This window comes from Chinchilla lanigera, unplaced genomic scaffold (genome assembly GCF_000276665.1).
Source record: "Chinchilla lanigera isolate Chin_1 unplaced genomic scaffold, ChiLan1.0 scaffold00012, whole genome shotgun sequence".
NCBI classification, from domain to species: Eukaryota; Metazoa; Chordata; class Mammalia; order Rodentia; family Chinchillidae; genus Chinchilla; species Chinchilla lanigera.
The window spans coordinates 12,121,843-12,144,226 of NW_004955413.1; the positions used below are offsets into that span (position 1 = coordinate 12,121,843).

Genomic DNA, 22,384 nt, shown 5'->3' on the forward strand with positions numbered 1-22,384 from the left:
TCAAAGTAGTTGCTCAGATTACCAGATATAGGTATGCAAGATTGCTCAAACAATTAAACTGTTCCCTTCAATAAACCACTAGAAATTAGTAATACAATAGCTAGTGTGTGTGTGTGTGTGTGTGTGTGTGTGTGTGTGTATTTCCCTTCTTTCTGTCTTTCTGTCTTTTCTTCTTTCCCTCATCCCAGTTGTTCTTTCTTATTAAGCAGTTTCTTTCCCTTGGAAAGCTTTTGATTACTGATTCAATCATCTTGGTAGTTACAGGTTTGTTCAAATTTTCAACCTTGATAGACTGTATATTTGTAAGACTTTATCCATTTTTCTAGGTTACCTAAATTATTAGCATATTATTGTTCATCATAGCTTCATCATTCTTTTTATTTCTGTGGTATCAACAGTAACATCTCCATTTTCAGTTTTTTCATTTATGTACATTTTCTCTTTTTCCCTTTAGTTATGCTAGTTTTATCTCTAAAGATACCCCAGCTCTTAGTTTGGTTTTTAAATTTTTTTATGCCATGTTTAATTTACTTCTGCTCTGATCTTAATTATTTTCTTTCTTCTACTAATTTTGAGCTTAGTTTGTTCTTTTGCTATTTTCTTAAAATACAAGACTGTTGTTTACTTAAGATTTTTATTTTTCATTTTTAACATATGTGTTTGTCACTAAGTTTCTCTCAGTATTGTTTTTGCATCATGCAATAAGTTTTGGTATGTTGTGTTTTCATTTTTTACTTGTTTATATATCTCTTTTAATTTGTTTTTTGAATTTTTCTTTAACTTATTGGTTATTAGAGATTGTGTTGTTTAATGTCTACAGTTTTTTTATTTTCCATTTTTTTCTTGTGCTACTGATATCTAACTTCATCTCGGTATGGTCAGCTAAGATACTTATTTCTTGAATGACTTAGAAATTCCCAAATTAGTTAAGATTATCTTTGTGAACAAAGATATGTTTTCTTCTGGAGAAAGATCCAGGTGCACTTGAGAAGAATGCGTATTCTGCTGTTAATTGGGTAGGCTATTTTGTGTGTGTCTTCCAGGTTCATTTGTTCTATAGTCTCACTCATATCCATTGCTTTTTAATTGATTTCCTGTCTGGATGATCTATCCACTACCAAAGTCCTCAACTATTATTATATAGCTGTTTATATTTTATTGCCTCTTGGAAAACAATTTCTCTTTACAAAAACACCTTCATGATTCCAACATTTATCCAAACTCCCAGTTTGCCTTGCACCTCCATAGCATGCACAGAAAATCCATCTAAGTAAACTGTATTTCTTATGGCAAAGAGGAAAAATGTATGAAGTGATTTGTAAGTTTGGAAATTTGCAAGGGAGGTATTACTGGACTGAGCTCAAGAAAACCTATAGGTAAGTAGGTCTCCTTCTAAGAGTACCTTGGACCAGACCCTCCTCTTGCCTGGCCTTGGGCTTAGCTGCTTGCATTAGGAAGCTTCAATCACACACTTTCAAAGGCCATTGCTTTCCTGTTCTGAACACTTGTTCAGCCCTTTCTGATACTCTCTTAGTGCTGTGCTTCTTTCATTGTTTCCCTTACCACCTTTGCCGCTGTGGCTTCCTCCTCTTGCTTCAGTTACTGCTACAGCTTTTTAACTGATCTCCTGCTTTCTGTTCCTGCTCTTCTGCTTTCCCCAACTCAGGCTCCACACTACTACTTTTTCCTTTGTTATCCAAAGAAAGAGAATCATGTGCATGTGTGGAACATTTTAACACTCCAAAGAAAACTCCAAACATCTAAAACATGACTTGTAAGGCCTTGCCTGTTCCCTGAAGGTGCTGTCCCTAGCTCATTGCCATTTCCCTGAAACTTCCCCCCAACTCATTTACCTGGCTGAGTCCTGTTCATCTTTCAATTATGAACCGTCACTAACAAGGCATTCATACTATCACAGTACTCTGTATGTCTAGTCAAAATCCTAGCTGTTTATTACCAGTAGCGCTTATTTAGAATTAACCCTCGTAAGAGCCAAAGCCACTCTCTTTTATTCAAATTACATTCTTCTCCCTAACACCAAATGGACACTTTAAATTATTGCTTGAATTACTTCTACTTGAATTCCTTGTTTTCTTTCTCTTAGTTTTTCCTTAGATAATAATAAGCTCTAAACATTGTTTTTAAGGAAGAGGTATAACTCATCTAAAAACACCTAGAAAAATCCCTGGCATATTTTAGCACTTAATATATGCTAGCTATTACTATTGTCATCATTTTTTTCTCTCTTTCATTATAGCAGTCAGTATGAACTTAATTATAATTACCTGATAGCCAAAAATGTCTTTTACACTTGAATGCTAGATGGAATACACAAAAAATAGACACATGAATTAAACAAATGCATCAAACTAATGGTATTTCAGATGCCAATGAAATAGAGAATCATATTGTTATATGCTAAATACAAATAATTAATCATATTTATTATAAATAATATACTCATATATTTGGAAAATATTGGTTTGAATCATTATAAAGTATTGCTAAATTCTGCCAGCAAATAGTCCATGACCTGTTTCCTTACAGCTTAAGCTCATGAAAAAGTCCTGGGAGAAATCATCATTTTGAAGAAAATAGATCCTAAATACTTATGACCTAACAGGAAATTTGGCATGAATCTCTTAATATTCTTAGAAATTACCCATCGGTTTAGCTTTTATTAATTCATAACTCTTCAAAGTTACGAAATGAAAAAGGTCCTCAAGTTCAATTACCTATCCAGTGACTCCACACGGCACCGTCTCAGCCAGGTGATCAGACAGCCAGTGCCTGGGCAGTTGGATGATTAAATCTCTGTTTGTTTCCATAGTAACATATGATTTATTAATGGTTTACCTACGAGGTTTCAAGGATACAGTCTCTGAACATTATAGTTGGAAAAAGGAGAGTGAACAATGGGAAAGGAAACAAGTAAGATATTCATTAATGTTCACCTTGATTTTTTTCTGTCAAGTAGTAAATAATAATGCAGACAGGAGTCATGCCTAGCAAAGATGCAAAGTATCAGTGGTTTTTTCCCTGTGTAGCGGTCACTATTGCTCTTATTCTTAATTTACAAGCTTTTCCCATTGTCCTCTACCTATCTTTTCTTTCATTGTATTTCTTTTTCGTCTGATGCCCTCTTCCTCTCCACTTCTACAGTTTCTCTCTTATCTTTGTTTCTCCAAATATTATTTTATTTCTGTGATACAATGATAACATTTTGCTTTAATAATCCAGAAATTCAGTTACAATAATAAATAATTTGACATGTGAGGAGTATTGCTGGGTGGCCACAGTAAAAAGATGCTTTTAAGGGCTCAGTAAGTGTAGGGCAGAAAGCTGTAATTTTACAAATATTTAAGTGCTAAAAAGCAAAGCATGATGTCAGATTCTGTGACACGTAATGAGTGAGACCTGGTTCTTTGTCCTTTGGAGACTGAAATATACCAGGAAATTTATAAACAAAACTACCCAAAAGTGGCATGAGAAGCAATATAAAGAGAGGAAGGAGTAAGGGAGAGGGAATAAATGTAAAAAAGGAGGAGAATATTATACAAGGAGAATTAAAGAAGAATAAAGTAGTGAGCAAATAGAAAATTACTACTGGTTACAAGTGTCATACTTCAGGGTATTCAAGGTAAAAAGGACATGTTTCAGAGATTCCAGTTCCTTGACGCTGGTTTCAGAAATCAGGATCTCATGCTTAGCTATTGGTGAAAGAATGGTATGCTATGACTTTAGCAAGTGTTTATTATAAGTTGAATGACAGCTTTGTAAATAGTTTTGTTTTACTTAAATAGTTTAAATTATTACAAACTGGCATACTCAGGCCAGTAACAGCTGTCTTTGTAAACAGAAGCTTTGAAATAATAAAGAAACATGTAAGAAGAATTTAAAATATTTCTGTGAGGAATCCTGTGAAAAGATTCATCCTTGCCATTAGATTTGGTCCCATCCAAATACTTAATGGTAAAGCTATTCTTTTAAATTATTTCAGTAATGCAAAATTTGTGGGGTCTATCTTCTACAATACAAATTATAAGAAAATATTAAATCACAAAATGCAAGTTCAGTATGTCAAGTAGATGTAATGATATTTTTTTAACACCAACTACACAGAGCATGATTTATACAAATGCTCATCCTTCCAAAGAATGGAATCCTTTCACTTGGTGCAGTAAATTGCATACTGTCTTTTTACAGCTGTTCCCACAGACAAAGATATTTTTGAGCTTCATTTATAAAACATAAATATCAGATTGTTACCCCAGCCTTCTTGTAATTCAAAATAGCATCAGAGCTGGCTGAACATATTACTCATGCATTGGTGACAATTTAAAGTTATTGCAAAATGAAGATGAATGTGCAAAATGTCCTAGTTTTAGTCTTTTTTATTTGAAAAATGTGAACATATTTCCTCTTCATATATAGGTTTAAGTAGATGCTATAAATACCTAACTTTGGGATAAAAGGGTTTTGATAACAGCAGAAAGACATTTTAAATTATTTCTACCTTGCACTATAACAGCAATTTGTCTATTACTAGGCTGTAAGAACCCATGTAGAAAGCAATGTGTCCTGAGAGAGGTTTCCATAGAGGGCTGTAAGGTCACAGCAAGAAAAAGAATGATTCTTCCTGGGGTGTTATGAATGCTTTGTAAGGAAGGTGACATTTCAGTAGTAATGCAGTGTTAGGTATCTGAAGTGAGAGAAAGAATATTTCAGTTTGAAGGAACCACAGAGCTGGAAGCACCAGGGACATAGGAACTGTCAAGTTTGCCTTGTTTAATGGAGTTCGTGGAATCTGTGACAGAGAAGTCACCATAAAAAATGATATGAGGGAGCATTGGGGACAAATTGTGAAGAGTTTTAAGTAACAGTCTAAGGAACGTAGTTTGTATTTGGTAGTAAATAAAAATCTCAGTGATTTCTTCCCCATGTCTTTAAATGTAGAGTACTCATAAGATCAGGGTTTGCTATTTATTAGATATTTAGGATATACCCAGCCATGCTAGGTAGTTTACAAAAATTACCCAGTATAGCTATCATAGTCAGGTTTCTGTTCATATGACAAAATGCTTGAGACCTGATAATTTAGAAAGGACAAAAGTTTATTTGCCTCATATTCTGAAGTCCATGATCAGGTGGTAGAATCTAGTGAGGGCTTCTGCTAGGTCATAACAAGGGAGAAAAGCAGAGGAGCAGTGGGTAGGGATGGAAGAGACAGATATAGCAACCTGTTTTTGTGGTGACTGTCCCAGCATAGTGAGTACTCACTCCCATCCAAAAGGCATTCATCTCTCTTAATGGCTTAATCGCCTCTTAAATCACCCATTTCCCAACACCACCATAATGGCAATCAGATTTCAGTGTGAGCTCCAGAAGAGACAAATGTATTCAAAACACAGCAGCAGTCATCACAAAAGTATTGTTGAAATATTAACTTCATTTTCCCTCTGAGACAACTGAGTCTTCTAAAGTTTATACGCTATGCCCCTTTTCTAAAAAGCACAGGAATCTTTTTATCAAAAATGTGACGTTCATTTTCTTCATTGTCTTACTGTTTCCCCAAGATCCTGTTACTGCAGAATCCTGTCACTTTTCATAATCTAGTATTGTGGGCTGGGGATTTAGCTCAGCGGCAAAGCGCCTGCCTGGCAAGCGCAAGGTCGTGGGTTCAGTTCCCGGTACCGGAAAAAAAAACCAAAAAAAACCAAAAAACCATAATCTAGTATTGTGACGAAGGAAGAAAGTCATGGAAGAGAGACCAGTTCAGAGACGATCTTAATGGGAAATAAGAAGTAACATTTCTGACTTGATTATGATCGCCACTAGTTAAACAACAGCAAGTCTGAGCTATCATTGTCCCTAACAAAATGCACATTGAAAAACTGCATAGTTTAATTTTGGAGTTCTGTTGTGATGTTGAAGATTCTTTCCCAGGTGAAAATTTAGATTGGTTTTATTGTCTATTGGGTGTCTTTATGTTATTCAGGAAGCCTTAGGCTTCTAACAAGAGCTTTTCTAGTAAGATCCGTTAAGTTTGACTTAGACTTTTTCAAACCGTCAAAATTAAGCACAGTAATTACATAGCAAAACGTAAGGCAAGCACATTCTTATTTCATTTTAATCACACAACAGCCTTGTAAGGAAGACATTCTTTTGCCATAATTCCTTAAAAGGACTTAATAAAAGTAGGCTCTTAATAAAAGGAAACTCTACCTCCATACCATGCTCCTATCTTCCTGATTCTCACAGCTTCAGCCACCATCTCTGAGTCTATCACTCTCTTCTGAATTCAAGATGCATATCTCTCACATCCTATTTGGCATCTGCATGTAGATGCCCACAGGCATATCATACTCCTTATGCATCAAACTGAACAGACTAATGCTACTTGTCACCCTTCTTCTTCCCTGCCAAGTTTGCTTGCCTACAACCTTTCCTGTTTATGATGGTAAAGTGTGTGTGTGTGTGTGTGTGTGTGTGTGTGTGTGTGTGTGTGTGTGTGTGTATAAAATCAACCACAACCAGCCCATGACCAGGCCATCCTCAGGTCACTAAATTCAGAGGGATATACATTTCTGCTGGCTCCACCCTGATTCTAGTCACCATCATTTCTCTCCTGAGTGACTTCATTCACATCCACTTCTGCCCATGCTCCCAACCAGCTCTTGCTATAACCAGCAGGACTTCCTGCCCCTTGATACCTTAATAAAAATTGGCCTTAAGCTTACTCTACTTTGATAGAAGTTCAAAACCCCTTTGGCAGTTTCCCTAATTTGGTTGAATCTTTCCTTTTCACCAATTCTTCCCGCAGGCACCAGTTTCCACAAATGCTGCTTCTGTGCCCCAACATATCAATGTGAAACTCAGCCCCTCCAGCATGTTCCACAAATGATCCAGTCATGCAAAGCATCTGTGAGGGTAACAGACTTTAGTAAGGGTAGGGATTCCAGGAGAGTGAGAAGTGTTTACTGCGCAGAATGCTAATTTCAGATGGAACATTAGACATTTCCAGTTTCAAATGACCTTTGGCTTCCTCTCCGTCTGCATATTTCCATTGGCTGACTGCCCCACCTAATTCCCAGCATCAGACCATCTTGCAGGCTCCACTTTCCATGTTTTTTCCATCCCTTTCCCTCATATCTTTCTCCATAGTTTCTGGAATAAAGCCATTTTTAAAAACTTGAATACTGGTTTGGCTGTTTGTGTTTTGTTTTTATTTGTTTGCTGGGATCTTCTACTCACAGCATCCGCATGTTCCCTTTTATCTCACGTGGCTAATTACCACATATTTTCCCAAGGAAGATTTCCCCCAACGGGAATTCTGAAGCCAGAAGGTAACACCATAAACTTTTTACTTCTATTACGGAGTGCAAATCTGGTTATTTCACTCTCCTGCTTTATAAGCTATAAGTAGGTTCCTGTTGCATTTAGCATTAAATTTCAGGTTATTTTAGAACATTCTACTAAGTTTCCCATGTTCAAATCCCACCTTCAGCCATTCTAGTGATTATTTTCCTTGTGCTTTCTGTAGTCCTCCAATCTTCTTATGCACTGTTCTTCATGACCCCTGTTCTTTCTCCAGCTCATCTTCAGATAATCTCTTACTATCTCTGATGTCTCAGCTTAAGTAGCCCTAAGTCAGATTTGATAGAAGTCAGATTACATCTTTACCTAGGTACTCCATCATTATCATATACTTCTTGGAAATCCTTTTTCCACTTGTAAGTATTTAGATACTTGAAATAGCTTATTTCCTTTCTTCTTCTGTAGATCTCAGATACACCTAGGACAGGCACCAGATTTCTTTTCTTAACCATCCTGTCCTCAGCACCAGCTATACAATAGGCACTCGATTTGTAGCATCTATCTGGAATTAAGCATTGAGCAGAGCGTTTCTCTTTATTTCTGGGCTTTAATTAATCTTGCATGTGGTAATCAGAACCATAAGACCATATCGTGGTGGAGGCACAATGAAAGAGCTTACTTTAAACTTCTGATACTTTCATTATTGCTGGTCTTACCTCAGAAAAGAGTGACTAAAGAGCAGTGCTTCCAAAAACAAATCACAAGGGTCCCACCTAAAGACATTGCAAACTTGGTAAGTAGGCTACACTGTTAGCTACCTTCATGATTTAATTAACTGGTGTCAGTTGTAAAGATATTTCATGCCTGTGGGGAAATTTGACTCTAAAATAAATGATTAGCACTGGCATTTTTCACATTATCCTTCAGGAACTGGGACAGCTACATTTTTACAAGTGTCTTTCTGAGGTGAGACCATTTTCAAACCAGAAATATTAGGAAAGATAAAAGGAAAAATGGGGAGTTAAAAAGTCAGGCAAAATTATGTTTGTCAGTGCTCAAGTTTATAAAAATAACATTTGCTGCACTGGCAGAATGGACCTGTCAAGAGGTTTTACTTTTCATAACACATTAAGCCAGAAGAGCACTGCATGTACACTGCTTAGAATTTGCTTGCTATTTGAACTGTTGATAACAAATGTACTTTGCGCCTTTCTGATCTGTGCACCCACCTCTTCCCCAGTCTAGCATCAGCCCACTGCAGTTTCCAGGTCTCTGAACTTCTCAGCACAGTGGGCTCTAAAATCGTTCCCATGGTTACCCTCTGTCAAACAGGTGAGCTTATGCTGTCATGCACGACATGAGAGCAAAAGGAAAACTGGCTGCTGTGGTTCACGCTATCACAAAGGAATAGAACTGATGATTGAATAAATGGACTAAAAGTCAAAATGATGATTGAGCCACGTGACTCATGGTGTTTGTGTTTGCAAAATGATACAACTTTTAAAATGTATATGTTCCAAAGAAAATTAAGGGCCAGGGATTTAGCTCAGTGGCATAAGTGCCTGCCTGGCACTTGCAAGGTGGACCTGGCAAGTGCAAGGTCCTAAGTTCAATTTCCAGTATCAAAAACAAAACAAAACAAAACAAAACAAAAAAACACAGCAAAGAAAATTAGGAAGAAACATCAGAAATTTTGTCGTATTATTTAGTTCTTGTTTTTGGAAGGTCTACCAGTTATCTAGTGCTAGGCTAGATAGCATGTGCATAGACTATCACTTATTCTTCCCAAAAAAACCTGATTGTAATAGATTTTAGCATTTCTATAACTTACCTGAGATAACTAAAGACTAAAGAATTAAAAATGAGTGGCTATCAATTAAGTGGAATTTGAACCCAGGTCTGTGTTTGTCTTCACAACTTTTTTCTTTTTCACAGGCACTTTTGGATAACCTAACAAGCATAATTTAGAGGAACAAATCATGATTTGTGCAGAGGCAATTCACCACCAATTAAGTACAGATATGAAAGGTAGCATTTGGGAAATCATTTTGGCTCCAGGATTTTACAGTCTGGGGATGGTAGCATAATTGAGTCACAAAATTTGTAGTTGAAAGAACTGCCTTGAGTGCCTGCTCCCCGACATAATAATAGAGAAGCCTAAAGAAATCCATTTAAAGTTTCTGAATCTCAGTATCTTCATCTGTGAATTGAGATAATAACCTAATAGGGTGTTTTGAGGATCAAATGAGAAAATGCATTTGAAAGTGCTTTATAATAGAAAATGGGATACGTGGTTTTATTATTATCCTACATGCCACATAAAATCTTTGCATGTCTCTTCAGCATAAGAGTTTCTTTTCACTTAAAAATGTCAGGCTGAACTTGTCCACAAACTTTTTTCATTTAATCTCCAAAGTTAAGAGTTCCGCAGAGCTTCTACTCTTCGTCCATGTTGGAAGTCATGAAATAATTAGCTACACTGTATATACAATAAATTAGCATTTTACACATACACCACACACGAATGGAAGCGTGATTAAACAAATCACTTGGTTTTTAATTAATGCTTAATGAGTAACACAATTTAATTATTGTTTTCCAATGAGGTTGGGCCAAGCACGTAGAGTTGGGTTGGAACTAGGGCACCAAACATGGGCAATTATCAAGGAAACAGCCGTGGGAGAAATTCAGGGGTTGTGATCTGGCAACCTGTGGGCTAAGACTGGCCTGTATGTAATATCTTCACAAGAGCAAATTTTGCTATTGTAACTGTGCTTTTGAATAAAACTCTTAGACAATGTATGTATCCTCAAAGAAGAGGTCTCTATATTTTGATATCATAGAGAAAGAAATGAATGCATCTGAGCACTTAAACCTAGAGAAGAAGAAGCAGAGATGGTGTGAATGTGGCTTAGGCACAGAAATCCCACATAAGAAGAGAACCCCAACATACTTCGGACATATATCATGAAGTCTGCTACACACAGCAAGCTGCAAATATATTCATTCAGTGAACATTTGCAAAGACAGTGCTGCATGTGCTTTGGAACAGGTTTTGATACAAAGGATCGCTGTGTAATTCAATGATCTTTATTATGTTATCACCAACGTCTTTATCATTATCATCACTGTTACTGATAAGACGTAATTCTAAGAATAGCAAAGATATATAAAACTGTGTTCTTTGCCTCCAAATACAGCGTACCCACAATGTTCTGATCAGTTTCCAATACATGGTCACTGTTCCAAATATATCTAAAGAATAGTGGAATAAATCATGGAAGGTTGGAGAAAACCATCCTTCATCTTTGAGAATAATATCAAAATGATGGTCTTACAATTTCTAACAGAAGGCTGTGAATAATTCTAGGGAAGTGTCAGGAAAGGCCCTGGAAGGGCTGTTCTGAGACTTTGATCCTCCTGAAGAAGCTAGAAGGAAAAAATATCTAGCTGGAAAATGTACCCTGGGAACTGGGCAGGATATTAAATGGACGGATTCTATAATGTGCACAAAGAATTATGGTCTATCTAAGCACTGGACATCATTAATGTCACTGTTTAAAAGGGCAGAACATCCCACTGCTTTCTAGCGGGTAACCCTAGCACAGCAGAATTTCCCAAGTGATCCCTCCAAAATGCCCTCTAATAAATCCTGTCATGGATTGAGGCACAGCTAGACTACCTAGATTCACATCCCATGGCCAGATTTGGTGCAGCCAGAGTGTGCCTGGCCCCTTGCCGTGCCTCATCAGACATGGGGCAACAGATTCCGGTGTATCCACTGGCCTTAGATGGTCCCAGGCATCCAACGATTCCCCACACTCCTAACTGTTTTGGTCTTTCAGCATTGTGATGTAATCATGTCACTTTTCTGCACTAAAACTGTTTGTGATTACCTTTGGCTTAAACAATATCCAAACTCCTTACCAAGGTGTATCTTGAACTTAGGCTGTCAACCCTCTCCTCTGATTTTTCCAACATCTGTAAGGACTCCAGAGGACTAAAGACCCTTTCTGCTTCAATGAAAGTCTTTCTGAAGTGTGTTCTCCTGACAAACTTTTGAGCATCTGCAAGCATCACCCTCATCCCTGAAGCCTCCCTTCACACCCATCCACAGAAGCCCACATCACAGTTTCCTTGTCTGTGTGTCCACATCACTGAATTATTCTCCTCTATTGACCAGGACCTTTTGCTCTTGGAAGTCCAGCTTAATCAACCTAAGCAGCAAACTGGATTTACTCATTCATGTTACCAAACTACAGCGCTTGGGCCTTCAGATGGCTGCATCTGGAGTGTCAGACCAAATCAGGAACTGCACCGCAAGCACCTAGCTTCATGGGACAGAAACTATAAATGTTGACTTCCCCATGTTTTCATCTATACCCACTTGAAACCAGAGAGAGATGAGGTCCTTTCCATTGATTCCAGAAGGAAGCAGCAGGACCTGACTTAGCTACTCTTTGCATCCTGGAGAGGGGGAGGGTATAGCAATTTTCCCCAGGCTGAGTCAAGGTGTGGGCTTGGAGCTGGGACTGAGACACCATGATTAGTAACATGCCTCATGATTTTATTATCTTTGTAATGGGAGAAAAATAATGTCCCTGAAGAAAAGGATACAACCTAAGAAGGGATTCAAGAAGCCAGGCAGAGAAACAGGTGTGAAATGGACTGCTTTTAGTCTGTAACTAATAACACTTCAGATTGCATTGTAACTATGAATTTAATGTGCCTCTCATTAGACTTCACACTCCTGGAGTTCAAGTACCTTGTTTTACTTATTTGCCTATCGCTAGCACCTAGCATGATGCCTGATGCCACATTGGTACTTAGCTAATGTTTGTTTGCTATTGAATTGATAAATGGATGGCTCTCCAATGCTCTGTGAATAAAACACCCAGTGAACACAGTGACAGAACACTGCAGTGTTTTGAAGTTAAACAAATGTTTATGCATATAATTTGAAGGTCACTGAATGATTCAAAACCAAACTAAAATACAACGACCTTCGAAATGCAACCAGTAGTTTCTGAGTTCATGATATTAACGTTTTCATAAAAGACATTTAATCTTCACAAAAATCCTATGATTTTCAGTATTATCCCTAGTTTAGAAATTGAAAAGATGTAGTTAAGAAATCCTAGGACTTCCCTAAGCTTCCACAAGCAATAGACCATAGAGAAAGAATATAAACACAGGCCCTCTGATCTCAAGTCTAGTGCTGTGCTCTTTTGGGATTTTTTTTCCATTTCTCATATATGTTTTCTTTAAAATTTTCTATGTGTACATCTTTGCAGTCCATGTAGTTTACAGTCATCTTGGGGAATTGTTACATGTACACATAACCATGTGTCACTAAGTTTCTTTTAAAAAAAAAAAATCCCCTACTCTTTCCTCCCTTTCTCCTCCCTCCTCCTCCAGTTCCTCTATCTCATTCTTCATTCCTGTTGATATTATTTGTCTTAGCTCTGGTCTATAATGTGTATATTAATTCAGAGTTGTATGTGGCCCATCTTTATTCAACTTATTTCCCCTTTCTCCTCTTTATCTCCCCTCACCCTCATTCCCGTGGACCACTTCCCTATAGCAAGAGATCCATCTCCTTGTCCCTTTCTATCCTTCCTTTATTATTTTCTTTGTGTTGTGCTTCACTCAAGGGAGAGAATCAAAATCCAGTGGTTAGATGTCATGAAGTAGATGGCAATGCCTTACCTGTATGCATGCTGTGAGGCCTGAGGGTCTCTTCCATCCTTTTCCGGGGCAGTGCTAACCTACTCTCCTTTCATACAACACTAGTGCTGTGCTCTTAAGCAAATTATGTAACCTCTCTGTGCAAAAGAAAGATAACATTTATGTCCAGGGATTTCTGTGAGGAATAAGACCAAAAATATATCTATATCTATCTATATATCTATATCTATAGATACATCTACATCTACAATACTCAGCACAAAGCCTGGTCCAGATTAGAGAGTGGGTAGATAATAATTGCTACATTTATCTGGGACAGTGAGTGCTTTCCCAGGATTTCTGAGTGGTGGCTGTCTCAGACCATTCATCCTCCTTGTCCCACACCCAGGAAGTGATTTCTGATCTTTTCTCTCTAGTAGTGGTCCCCACTCTTTCTGCAGTAGCATCTCTCCCCTGGGACTGGCTATCAAGTGGTTAAGTCTCCTGAGCTCTCCCTTCCTAGCTAACGCCAATTATCCCGGTTCCTGTTGCTGCCTCAGGTAGCTGACCTCTATCTAGTTCAACAAAGAGAAATACCAGAAAAGCATAAGGAGATGCTTTTCCCGGATCTTGTTCTGACGTCCTTTAGCATTGTTCTCTAAAGTGTAATATCAGAATGTTGAGCCGGAGAAATCACCACATTACATTTTGTGATTGAAGTTTCCGTGGAAATATTCTTACCAAAGTGTCAAGAAATACTACTACTCCATCTCCAAAACTTAAAGGTCTGAAATATCTTTACTATCACCGTATAAATCAGCACTGACCTTGCCTAAGTTTATCTGATCAATTTCTATTACCTTTCACCATTCCTGCTTGTTCTACTTCTCAGCAGGGATTTCATGCCTGCAGCGCACTTTCAGAATTTTCTCCTGAACATAGATTCCAGGACTGGCTGAGACAAAAAGACAGACAAGGAAGAAATGGCACAGATGACATTTCTTTTAGGCGTACTGCCTAGATCTCACTTGGCCTACTGCCACCTTCTCATTAGTGCCACCAATGGAATCTGATTAGCCACTCTGATTTATTTTTGGCAACCTGGGGTGCAAGGGCCAATGCTTATTTTCGTGGCTGATACAATCACCCCTAAAGCTGTCATTAGCATTTGGAAGATTAGTTCCTTCTCTGGAACATTTCTCTGTCTATGGAGCATCATGGCATGCTAGACACACACTTCTTAAACACTTTACAAAACTGAGTCTGTTTGTTCCTCTTTTTATGATCACAATCACCTGCAGTCATTAGCTACTACAGCATACTGCAAAATATTCTTAATAATTATGAACCTGATTTTTAATAATTATGAACTTGATGTTTGTAAACTTACTATTTTCTGAGTTAGAGGATCAACTTCTATAAGTTATAAAAAATTAAAGCTGGATTTCAGGGCTAGACTTATTTGCATTTTGGTTAATATGTTCTTCTGTTAAATACCAAACACTAATATTTATGTGAAAGAGGTGAGTAGTAAGGAAAAAGAAACAATATTTCTTCCCAAAATGAAAATTTTAGATACTGAGCCCAATTATCTCCTGTGTGTGTGATATATATTATCTATAATATGGACCACACAGCCAGGAGGAACACTGAGAAAGCAGAAAAGCATAGCTTATCTGAGCTAGTCTCACCCTGATGGCAGAAGGCCAGTCCTGAAATACCCATCCCTTTGGGTAAACATGACCATCACCACCCAGCAGTCTTGTTCATGGTCAATGTGTGTAGAGGGACCCACAGCAAGAGTCTTCAGTCCTACATCTGGGAATGATGGACAATGAGGATAATTGAACATCTTAAAAACTAATCTGTAAAATCTGCCTCGCCATATTCCAGACCTCCAACCAGGATCACCCACCTCAAGAAGCACTTAGCACATGTCAGGCACTGGACCAGGAGAGGCAGGTGAATTAAGATATGGTCCTGACTGGAAAGGTCTTATGGTCTAGTATGGTTACGAGCTCAACACAATTAAGTATATTTAGTGTTACTGTAGAATTAAAGTTTTATTAATGTCAGATATTCTTTGTAGGTACTGAGATGCATAAATACTAGATTTCTAAAAAATAGAACAAAAATACATCATTACATTGTTAGGTATATAAGGCCTGCTTGGGAGGCATTGATGTGTACCATATGCTTGAACTGGTTGCTGACAATATGTCAATCAATAAATAGATTAATTCTTAAAAGTTCAGTGCCCACATGCAATGAAACAGATTCAGTAGATACTGTCTAGTTAGATGCTGTGTGACAGCCTCGATGTTAGGAAAATAAATCAAGCCAGGCATGGTGGTACACACCTGTAATCCCAGCACTCAGGAGGCTGAGGCAGGAGGATCGTTACGAGTTCGAGACCAGCCTGGTCTACAAAGTGAGCTCAAGGCCAGCCTGAACTGCCTAGTGAGACCCTGTCTCAAAAAGACAAAAAAAAAAAAAGTCTAGAGGATGACAAGCAGACATGTAGGAGTTCATTTTGTTTTTGTAGTCTTGACCTTGGGCAAATGACCAGTCTTTCTGAGCCTCAATTTTCCCATCTACAAAATTAGATTAAAAAAATAATGTCTATTTCAACAATTTCATTTTGAATATAAAGAGAGTTCTTTTGAAGATGACTTGTAGATAATTTGACTAATGATACACTTTTTATTTGAAGAGTACCTAGTATACTACCTGGATCTTTGTGGACAGTTAGCCATTTCAGCAATTCTTCATCAGCCCTACTATAGAAGGGAAATCTGAGGCTCCAAGCAGGACACACATGCTCAGAAGGTAAATTAAAAACAAAATAGTAGGTGCTAGAAAGCACATGAGTCTTGATTAAGAGCAGAGATGATGTATTTCTGCATATTGAGTCTGGAACAGACTCTGGAAGGAAAAGGAAATTCTAACCCAAATAGTGCTTATGAACTTTTATCTGGAGACGTGAAGCAAAGATTTCAGTATACATACAGTTGTTTTCCCACAGGTGCCTGAAATCTTCTGTGTGGTCCCTCAACTTCTCTTAATAAGAACTGTTTAAGGAGAAATTTCATATGTATGTATATACAGGCTAGTTAACATAGTTGATCTACTGTCTTCTATTTCTTTGCTGAAAGAAACAGTTAATGAGTCCTTGCTTGATCAATACTGCATGTCTCTATTTGTTTTCATGAGAAACCACTTTGAAGATATCAGTATGTAATTCAACAAGCATTGTTAATTTCCTACCACTTTGTTTGTGACTCTGTATTGTTTGTATTGTTCTTTTGCTATTTTGTAAAAGGTTGTCTGTTAATGTTTTCCTCCTTTTACTTTTAAAATAAAAAAAAACACAAACTTTAAAAAATAGGACTTTCACAGGTATCATGATTCTCACATTTTCATCATTTTCATAACTGACAGTTGAAGAGTGGGAGACGAAATAATTGTCTTGAAATGTTCTTCAATTTTCCCGGTGGTGCCACAGCCTCACTCCTAAAATGGGAGGAAATGTCCTTCAAACCATATCACTTCTCCAGCATTGCTGAACCCAAGGGTCTTCCTGGATGTTGAGTGTGACAGTGATTTCATTGCTCGATGTTTCTTTTGTGTCTATTTATGACACAGTGTCCAAACTAGACACAGCTTTTCATGGCAGAAAAATCCTCAGTTAAAATCCTGGGATAATCATTCACCATAAGAGGAATAATGTTTCCTTCTGATTTTCTTGTGTTACTAAAATACCTCTGTAGCTTTATTTTAAGAAACAATGCTTATCATGAACATTAGTTTTATTATTTTGTTTTTGTTTTTTGCAGTACCAGGGATGGAACCCAAAATCCATAACCCAGAATTATATACTAAATCCCCTTGAAATTTTTTTTTTATTTTGAGAGATGGTCTCACTAAGTCGTCCAGTTGAGTTCAAACTTGTAACACTCCTGCTTTAGTCCCTCAGAGTGCTGGGGCTACAGGTGTGCACTTTCACACCTAGCGATCATTAGTTTTAGAAAAATAATCTCAGTTTAATTTTATTACTCATAATTTGAATTTTACCTGTATTTCCTTTCTTTCTTTTTTCTTAAACAGAGTGCTACAGCTTTCCATGTGACTGTCCAAGATGATAATAACATCGTTGTCTCTTTAGAAGCTTCAGATGTCACCAATCCTGCATCTGTGTATGTTGTGAAGATAACTGGTGAATCCAAAAATTATTTCTTTGAATTCGAGGATTTCAACAACACTTTGCCTCCTCCTGTTACCTTTAAAGCAAATTACCATGGCCTTTATTATATTATCACTCTGGTAGTGATAAATGGAAATGTGGTCACCAAGCCATCCAGATCAATCACCGTTTTAACAAGTAAGCATCACATGTCACATGGTCCTCTGTTTCTTCTCTGAGTGTGTTCTCATGGGATGATGCCTTAGAATACAAATCGCTTGCCTTGAAGTCAAGTGACACAGATTCAAAGTTCTGCATTATAATTAAGAATGCAGCTTCTTATTGAAGTTTGCTAATGTTAACTATTTAGCTATTGTTAAACACAATCTGTTTTAAACCAAAATATCAACCTCACTGAGGTAACATACTTTAAGACTGAAGGACAATTTCAGATTAATGATTGGTCCATGTAATTTTCAGCTATAGTACTTAATAGTGTGATTATAACTTGTCTGTTTTTCCTCCAGAATATATATTCTCATATTAAGCAATTCTGTTTTTAAGATAACAAGTTTATCATCACATGTATCCTCTTCAAACTGAGCTATATGTTCTAAACTAAGAGAGAGGAAAAAAATAATATCTTTATTAGCCATTAATCCCCATCTCAGCTTCCAAACTGCTTTGAATTTCACTACCCCCAAAAAATGCATATATAGCCATTTTATCTTTCAGCCATAAAGAGTTAATGTTGGTGTTGGGAAGTTTTTAGGAGTGTTTCTAACTATAGCTGAGATTCACTCTACTCTCTAACTTTCACATCTAATCCCAAGTGAAATGCAATGCTTCTACAGATGTTGCAGAATGTAAGAAAAATTGATATTTGAAAGACACAGTTCATCAGTAGAGCAATTTAATGTCTCAGCAAAGTTCTTACATTCTTCAGGACAAGCTTTCCAATGGCTATGACTGACAAAAAGCCAGCTGCATGTAGTCATTGTGGCCAGGATTTTTCTTTAAAAGAACATGGTAATATTGTCTGCTCTGTTAAAAAGAGAAAAAAAAAAATAGGAAGCAAGGACTCAGAACCAAGCTAGAGGGCATAATTTTACCATGATAGTCAAGAAATGAATTACAGTCTCCACTGGCAGGGTCTCAGAATTAGCAATGAGTCCTAAAAATTAACACCAGCACCAGACTCTTCTAGATTTATAGACAAAACACCTAGGAACTAGTTGAATTAAAAGACAGACTTACCTGATAGGAGACCATCTTAAACAAGATCTAGAAAAAAAGTGAATTGGGAGTTAGAATCAGGTGATACGTCTAAATATATAATGCTTATAGTATAAACTCCTTGAAATCAATGCTCTGACTCATTTTCATAATTTCATAAGTGTCTACTCCAAGTATTATTCTTAATAGTTCTCTAACTGAGCAATAAGATAAGGAAACAAGACCAAAAGATAAAGCAAAATAGAATACAGAACTGTACTGACTATCACTCACCCAAATTTATTAGTTTGCATCAGGCCACTCCCAATCAGACACAGCTGAAATAGTCCGCCCTGTAACTGGTGGCTCTTTTTTTGTTTTTTGGGGTTTTTTTTGTTTGTTTGTTTTTTTCTGGTACCAGGAATCAAACTCATGACCTTGCGCTTGCCAGGCAGGCGCTGTGCCACTGAGCTAAACCCCCAGCCCTCTGGTGGCTCTTAAAGAAATGTGATAAGTAAATGCTAAAAGATTTCTGGGCTGCCTCACTGATATTTTACCACTTGCAATGAGCTGTGTTTAAAATATCCACCTTTTTCTCCTGTGAAATCTTTTTTGACCTCTGGGCTTAGAAGTGTGGTGAATGTCCAAAAATTTGCAAATTTGGAAGGGTGCTTTTCTTTTTATGGATTTCTAGGTAAATACTATCAGGATTGAAGAACATATTTCATATTATCTCAATTACTTGACAATGACTGGGGTTTTTTACAAGCTGAAACCAGGATTGTCTTGCTACTTATTCTGTGAGCATTTGTTGGGTAAAGGTTCAGTAAATATTAGGTCAAGTTGGTTATTTTAATATCAACCTGTCATTAGTGATTTTCTGTGTATTTGTTCGGAAAGGAACTGCTAGAGGGGTATAAAATCCTCTACCTACAACTGTAGGATTGTTTATGTCTGCATTCTTTTCTTTTAGTTTATGCTTTGCATATTTTAAAGCTCTGTTATGCTGCTGGCTGCAAACATTCTTAAGATTTGCTATGTTTTCTCAATGAACTGACCCTTGATCTACCTGTGATGTTTCTCCTTATCGTATTATGCCTTGTGCTGAAGTCTTTCTTGTCTGATATTAATACATCCATTTTAGTTTTCTTTTTGTATGTATTTGCATGGAATATTTGTCCCACCCTTTAAGTTTCAATTTCCTTATTCCTTTGCATTTAACTAGATTTTCTATAAGCAGATCTTACTTTATTCACTACCTTTTGAATATTAAGACCCACCCTATCCAATAAAAGTATACTATTTACCACTTTCTACAGTATTAAATTTCTTGCAAGACACAGTTAAAAAACATTCAATACAGTGAAATTAATAACATAGTCAATCTATTTCATTTAAAATATTATCTCAACCATCAATGTAAAAATTTACACATTTTTTACTTTCGAACATAACTAATTGAAATTAAATAAAATTTAAAATTCAATCCCTTAGCTTCACTAGCTCCATTTTTAAGTCCTCAATAGCTATGATAGTTTATTGGTAGTTTACGGCTACCAATTTAGACAGTAAGGGGGAGCCCATTTACATACACTATATGAGAAAAATATATTGACTTTTTTAATTTAAAAAATTATTACAGTAAAAAAGTACATTGTCATGTATCCCCTTCAAAATACTCCCCCTCGATTAGGACACATGTACCCCATCATTTTTGCCACTTTCTGAAACAGTTCTGGAAGTCCTCTTTCCAGGCTCTACTTGCATTTTGGCTGCCTGGATGTTCTGAATCAATTCAACACGTTTACCTTGCACGGTCTTTCTGACTTTGGGGAAGAGTCAGAGAAGTCATGTGGTACCAGATCCAGTGAAGGAGGGTCTGAGGACACACCACGTTCTTAGTTTAGTGAATGCTGCCACTGCATGCCACCCAGGTTGAAGAACTTCAGCCTGCAGGCATGGAAAGTGTCAGAAACCTTCAGGAAAGGTGGCTGGAAATACTAGAGAAACTTTAACTACCTTGCTAGGGAGTTAGACCTTAACCTGATGAGCACTGAAGATAGATTAAAGAAATGATACAAGATGTGATTGGGAGAAACCTCTTTCTTGTAGGATAGCTGGGTCTTGCACTGGAATGGACCAGTTAGCAAGCCTGTATTTGGGGCAATGGTTCAAAGCCTGAACTTTCAAGTCAAAGCAACCTGAAAACCATATAGGTAGCCTAGTGTGGATGCTAGCTTTCTCTAAATTTTAATTTTCAGATAGCCAGTTCCAGAAGCTAGCAATTTTTTTTTTTTTTTCTGTAAAGACCTAGATAATGAATATGTGATGCTGGGAGGCACGTCATCTATTTTGCAAAACCCTAACTTTGCACTGTAGAAAGAAGACAGCCACAAGCAATATAAAAGCAAACGAGCATGCCTGTGTTCTCATAAAACTTTATAGATACCAAAACTTGAATTTCATAGCATTTTTATGTGTCATGAAATACTATTCTCCTTTCAATTCTTGTCAACACTTAAAAATGCAAAGCCTGCCCTTCATTCAAAAGTCAACCAAAATCAAATAGCATTGCAGATTTGACTTTGTGGCATGTAATTTTCTGAAATGATGTCATGTAATTATCATATTGGGATAATTTGTAATTTCTACTTGGTAGGGTATGTTAAAAATAATGCAGATACTTTTGTAATGTAAAAACATGTAAAATGAATTCCTTAGCAAGGAATATAGCATGTAGTATATGATGAATAAATATAAGTGGTACCATTGGTGTTAAGTAGGAAGTTACTCAGCATGAGGAATAGAGGAACATCAAGACAGATTAGGAAGAGAAACCTCAGTGGGGTGAGGGTAACTGATTCAAGACAGAGATGCTGACTAACGTGAGGGTATCTAGTAGTCTACAAGCTCAGATGTTTTGGTCAGAAATAAATAAGAAAAATGAAAGTGAGATTGGAGGCAGAATAGCATAGCTTAGCTATTTAAATGTTCCAGGAAAGAAATAGTGAAGACATGGGCTAAGAGCAGCTGTGAGGGTCAGCACCCCTCCTGAGCTATGATGGCTACTGCCTGCTCACTTTTATGGTCTCCTTAAACATATGTGGCTATGCTCAGATCATCATCTAAACATAAAGCAGTGCTCTGGCCTGGATGCAAACAATCCCTTCTTCCCACTCCTGACACTGGATGGAGCGTCTAATCACAAATGCACTTCCTGAAAAGAGCTGTGTTACTAGAAACATATTCTTAGGTCTGCCACATTAGTAGCGAGGACTGCTGGCCCCTACCCAATTACTTCTTTAGTTTTTAGTTCAGCAAAACAGCAGTCTCGATACATCTCTTATGTGTTACTATAAAATATCAAATATCAAATATATTTCAGTACACACATACACATACACACACAACAGTGACCTCAAAGAAAAGCACAGGACAAGACAGTAGGAATGTGGTTTGTGACAAAGATTGCACTGCAAGTTAGCAGGAAAGTTTGAAAAACAACAGGTAAATAGCCAAGCAACTCTACAGAAAGAGACTGAATGGCTAATAACCATATAAAGAATCCTCCTTCTTGAGTTAATGAAGCAAAATATCACACACCTCAGAGTGGCAAAAATAAGGAAGACTGATATATGCACGTACTGCAGAAAAATAAATATGGAGAAACAAGAACCACCACACTGCTGATAGGTATGTGAACTGGCATATCATTAGAAAACACTTATTTTGCTTGCTTGAAGATATGCATATCCTACCATACAGGACTTCTAGTCTAAGAAGACATGTCCCATATATTTATTGCATAGTACTCATAAGAATGGATGATTAAAAGCAACCTATTGAAAGAGTAACAGATATACAGTTTTTATAATGGTAAAATGGACACAAAAATTTCCAAAGATAATTATGTCAAGACAAACAACACTTAAGACAATGTTAGGTTGTAAAAGAAAGCTTTAGAATGATATGTGTGATATGACGCTATTAACAAAATATATC

At 37.1% G+C, this 22,384-nt stretch overlaps 1 protein-coding gene across 3 annotated transcripts in view; it reads left to right on the forward strand.

The window, feature by feature from the left end:
- Ptpro (protein tyrosine phosphatase, receptor type, O) overlaps window positions 1–22,384 on the forward strand; it is a 229,001-nt gene that overhangs the window by 102,817 nt on the left and 103,800 nt on the right. For all 3 annotated transcript variants that reach the window (XM_013511680.1, XM_005379017.2, XM_013511681.1), the window contains exon 2: window positions 17,092–17,365. In XM_013511680.1, the coding sequence (XP_013367134.1) occupies window positions 17,092–17,365 (274 nt within the window). The remainder of the gene's footprint in view (window positions 1–17,091; window positions 17,366–22,384) is intronic.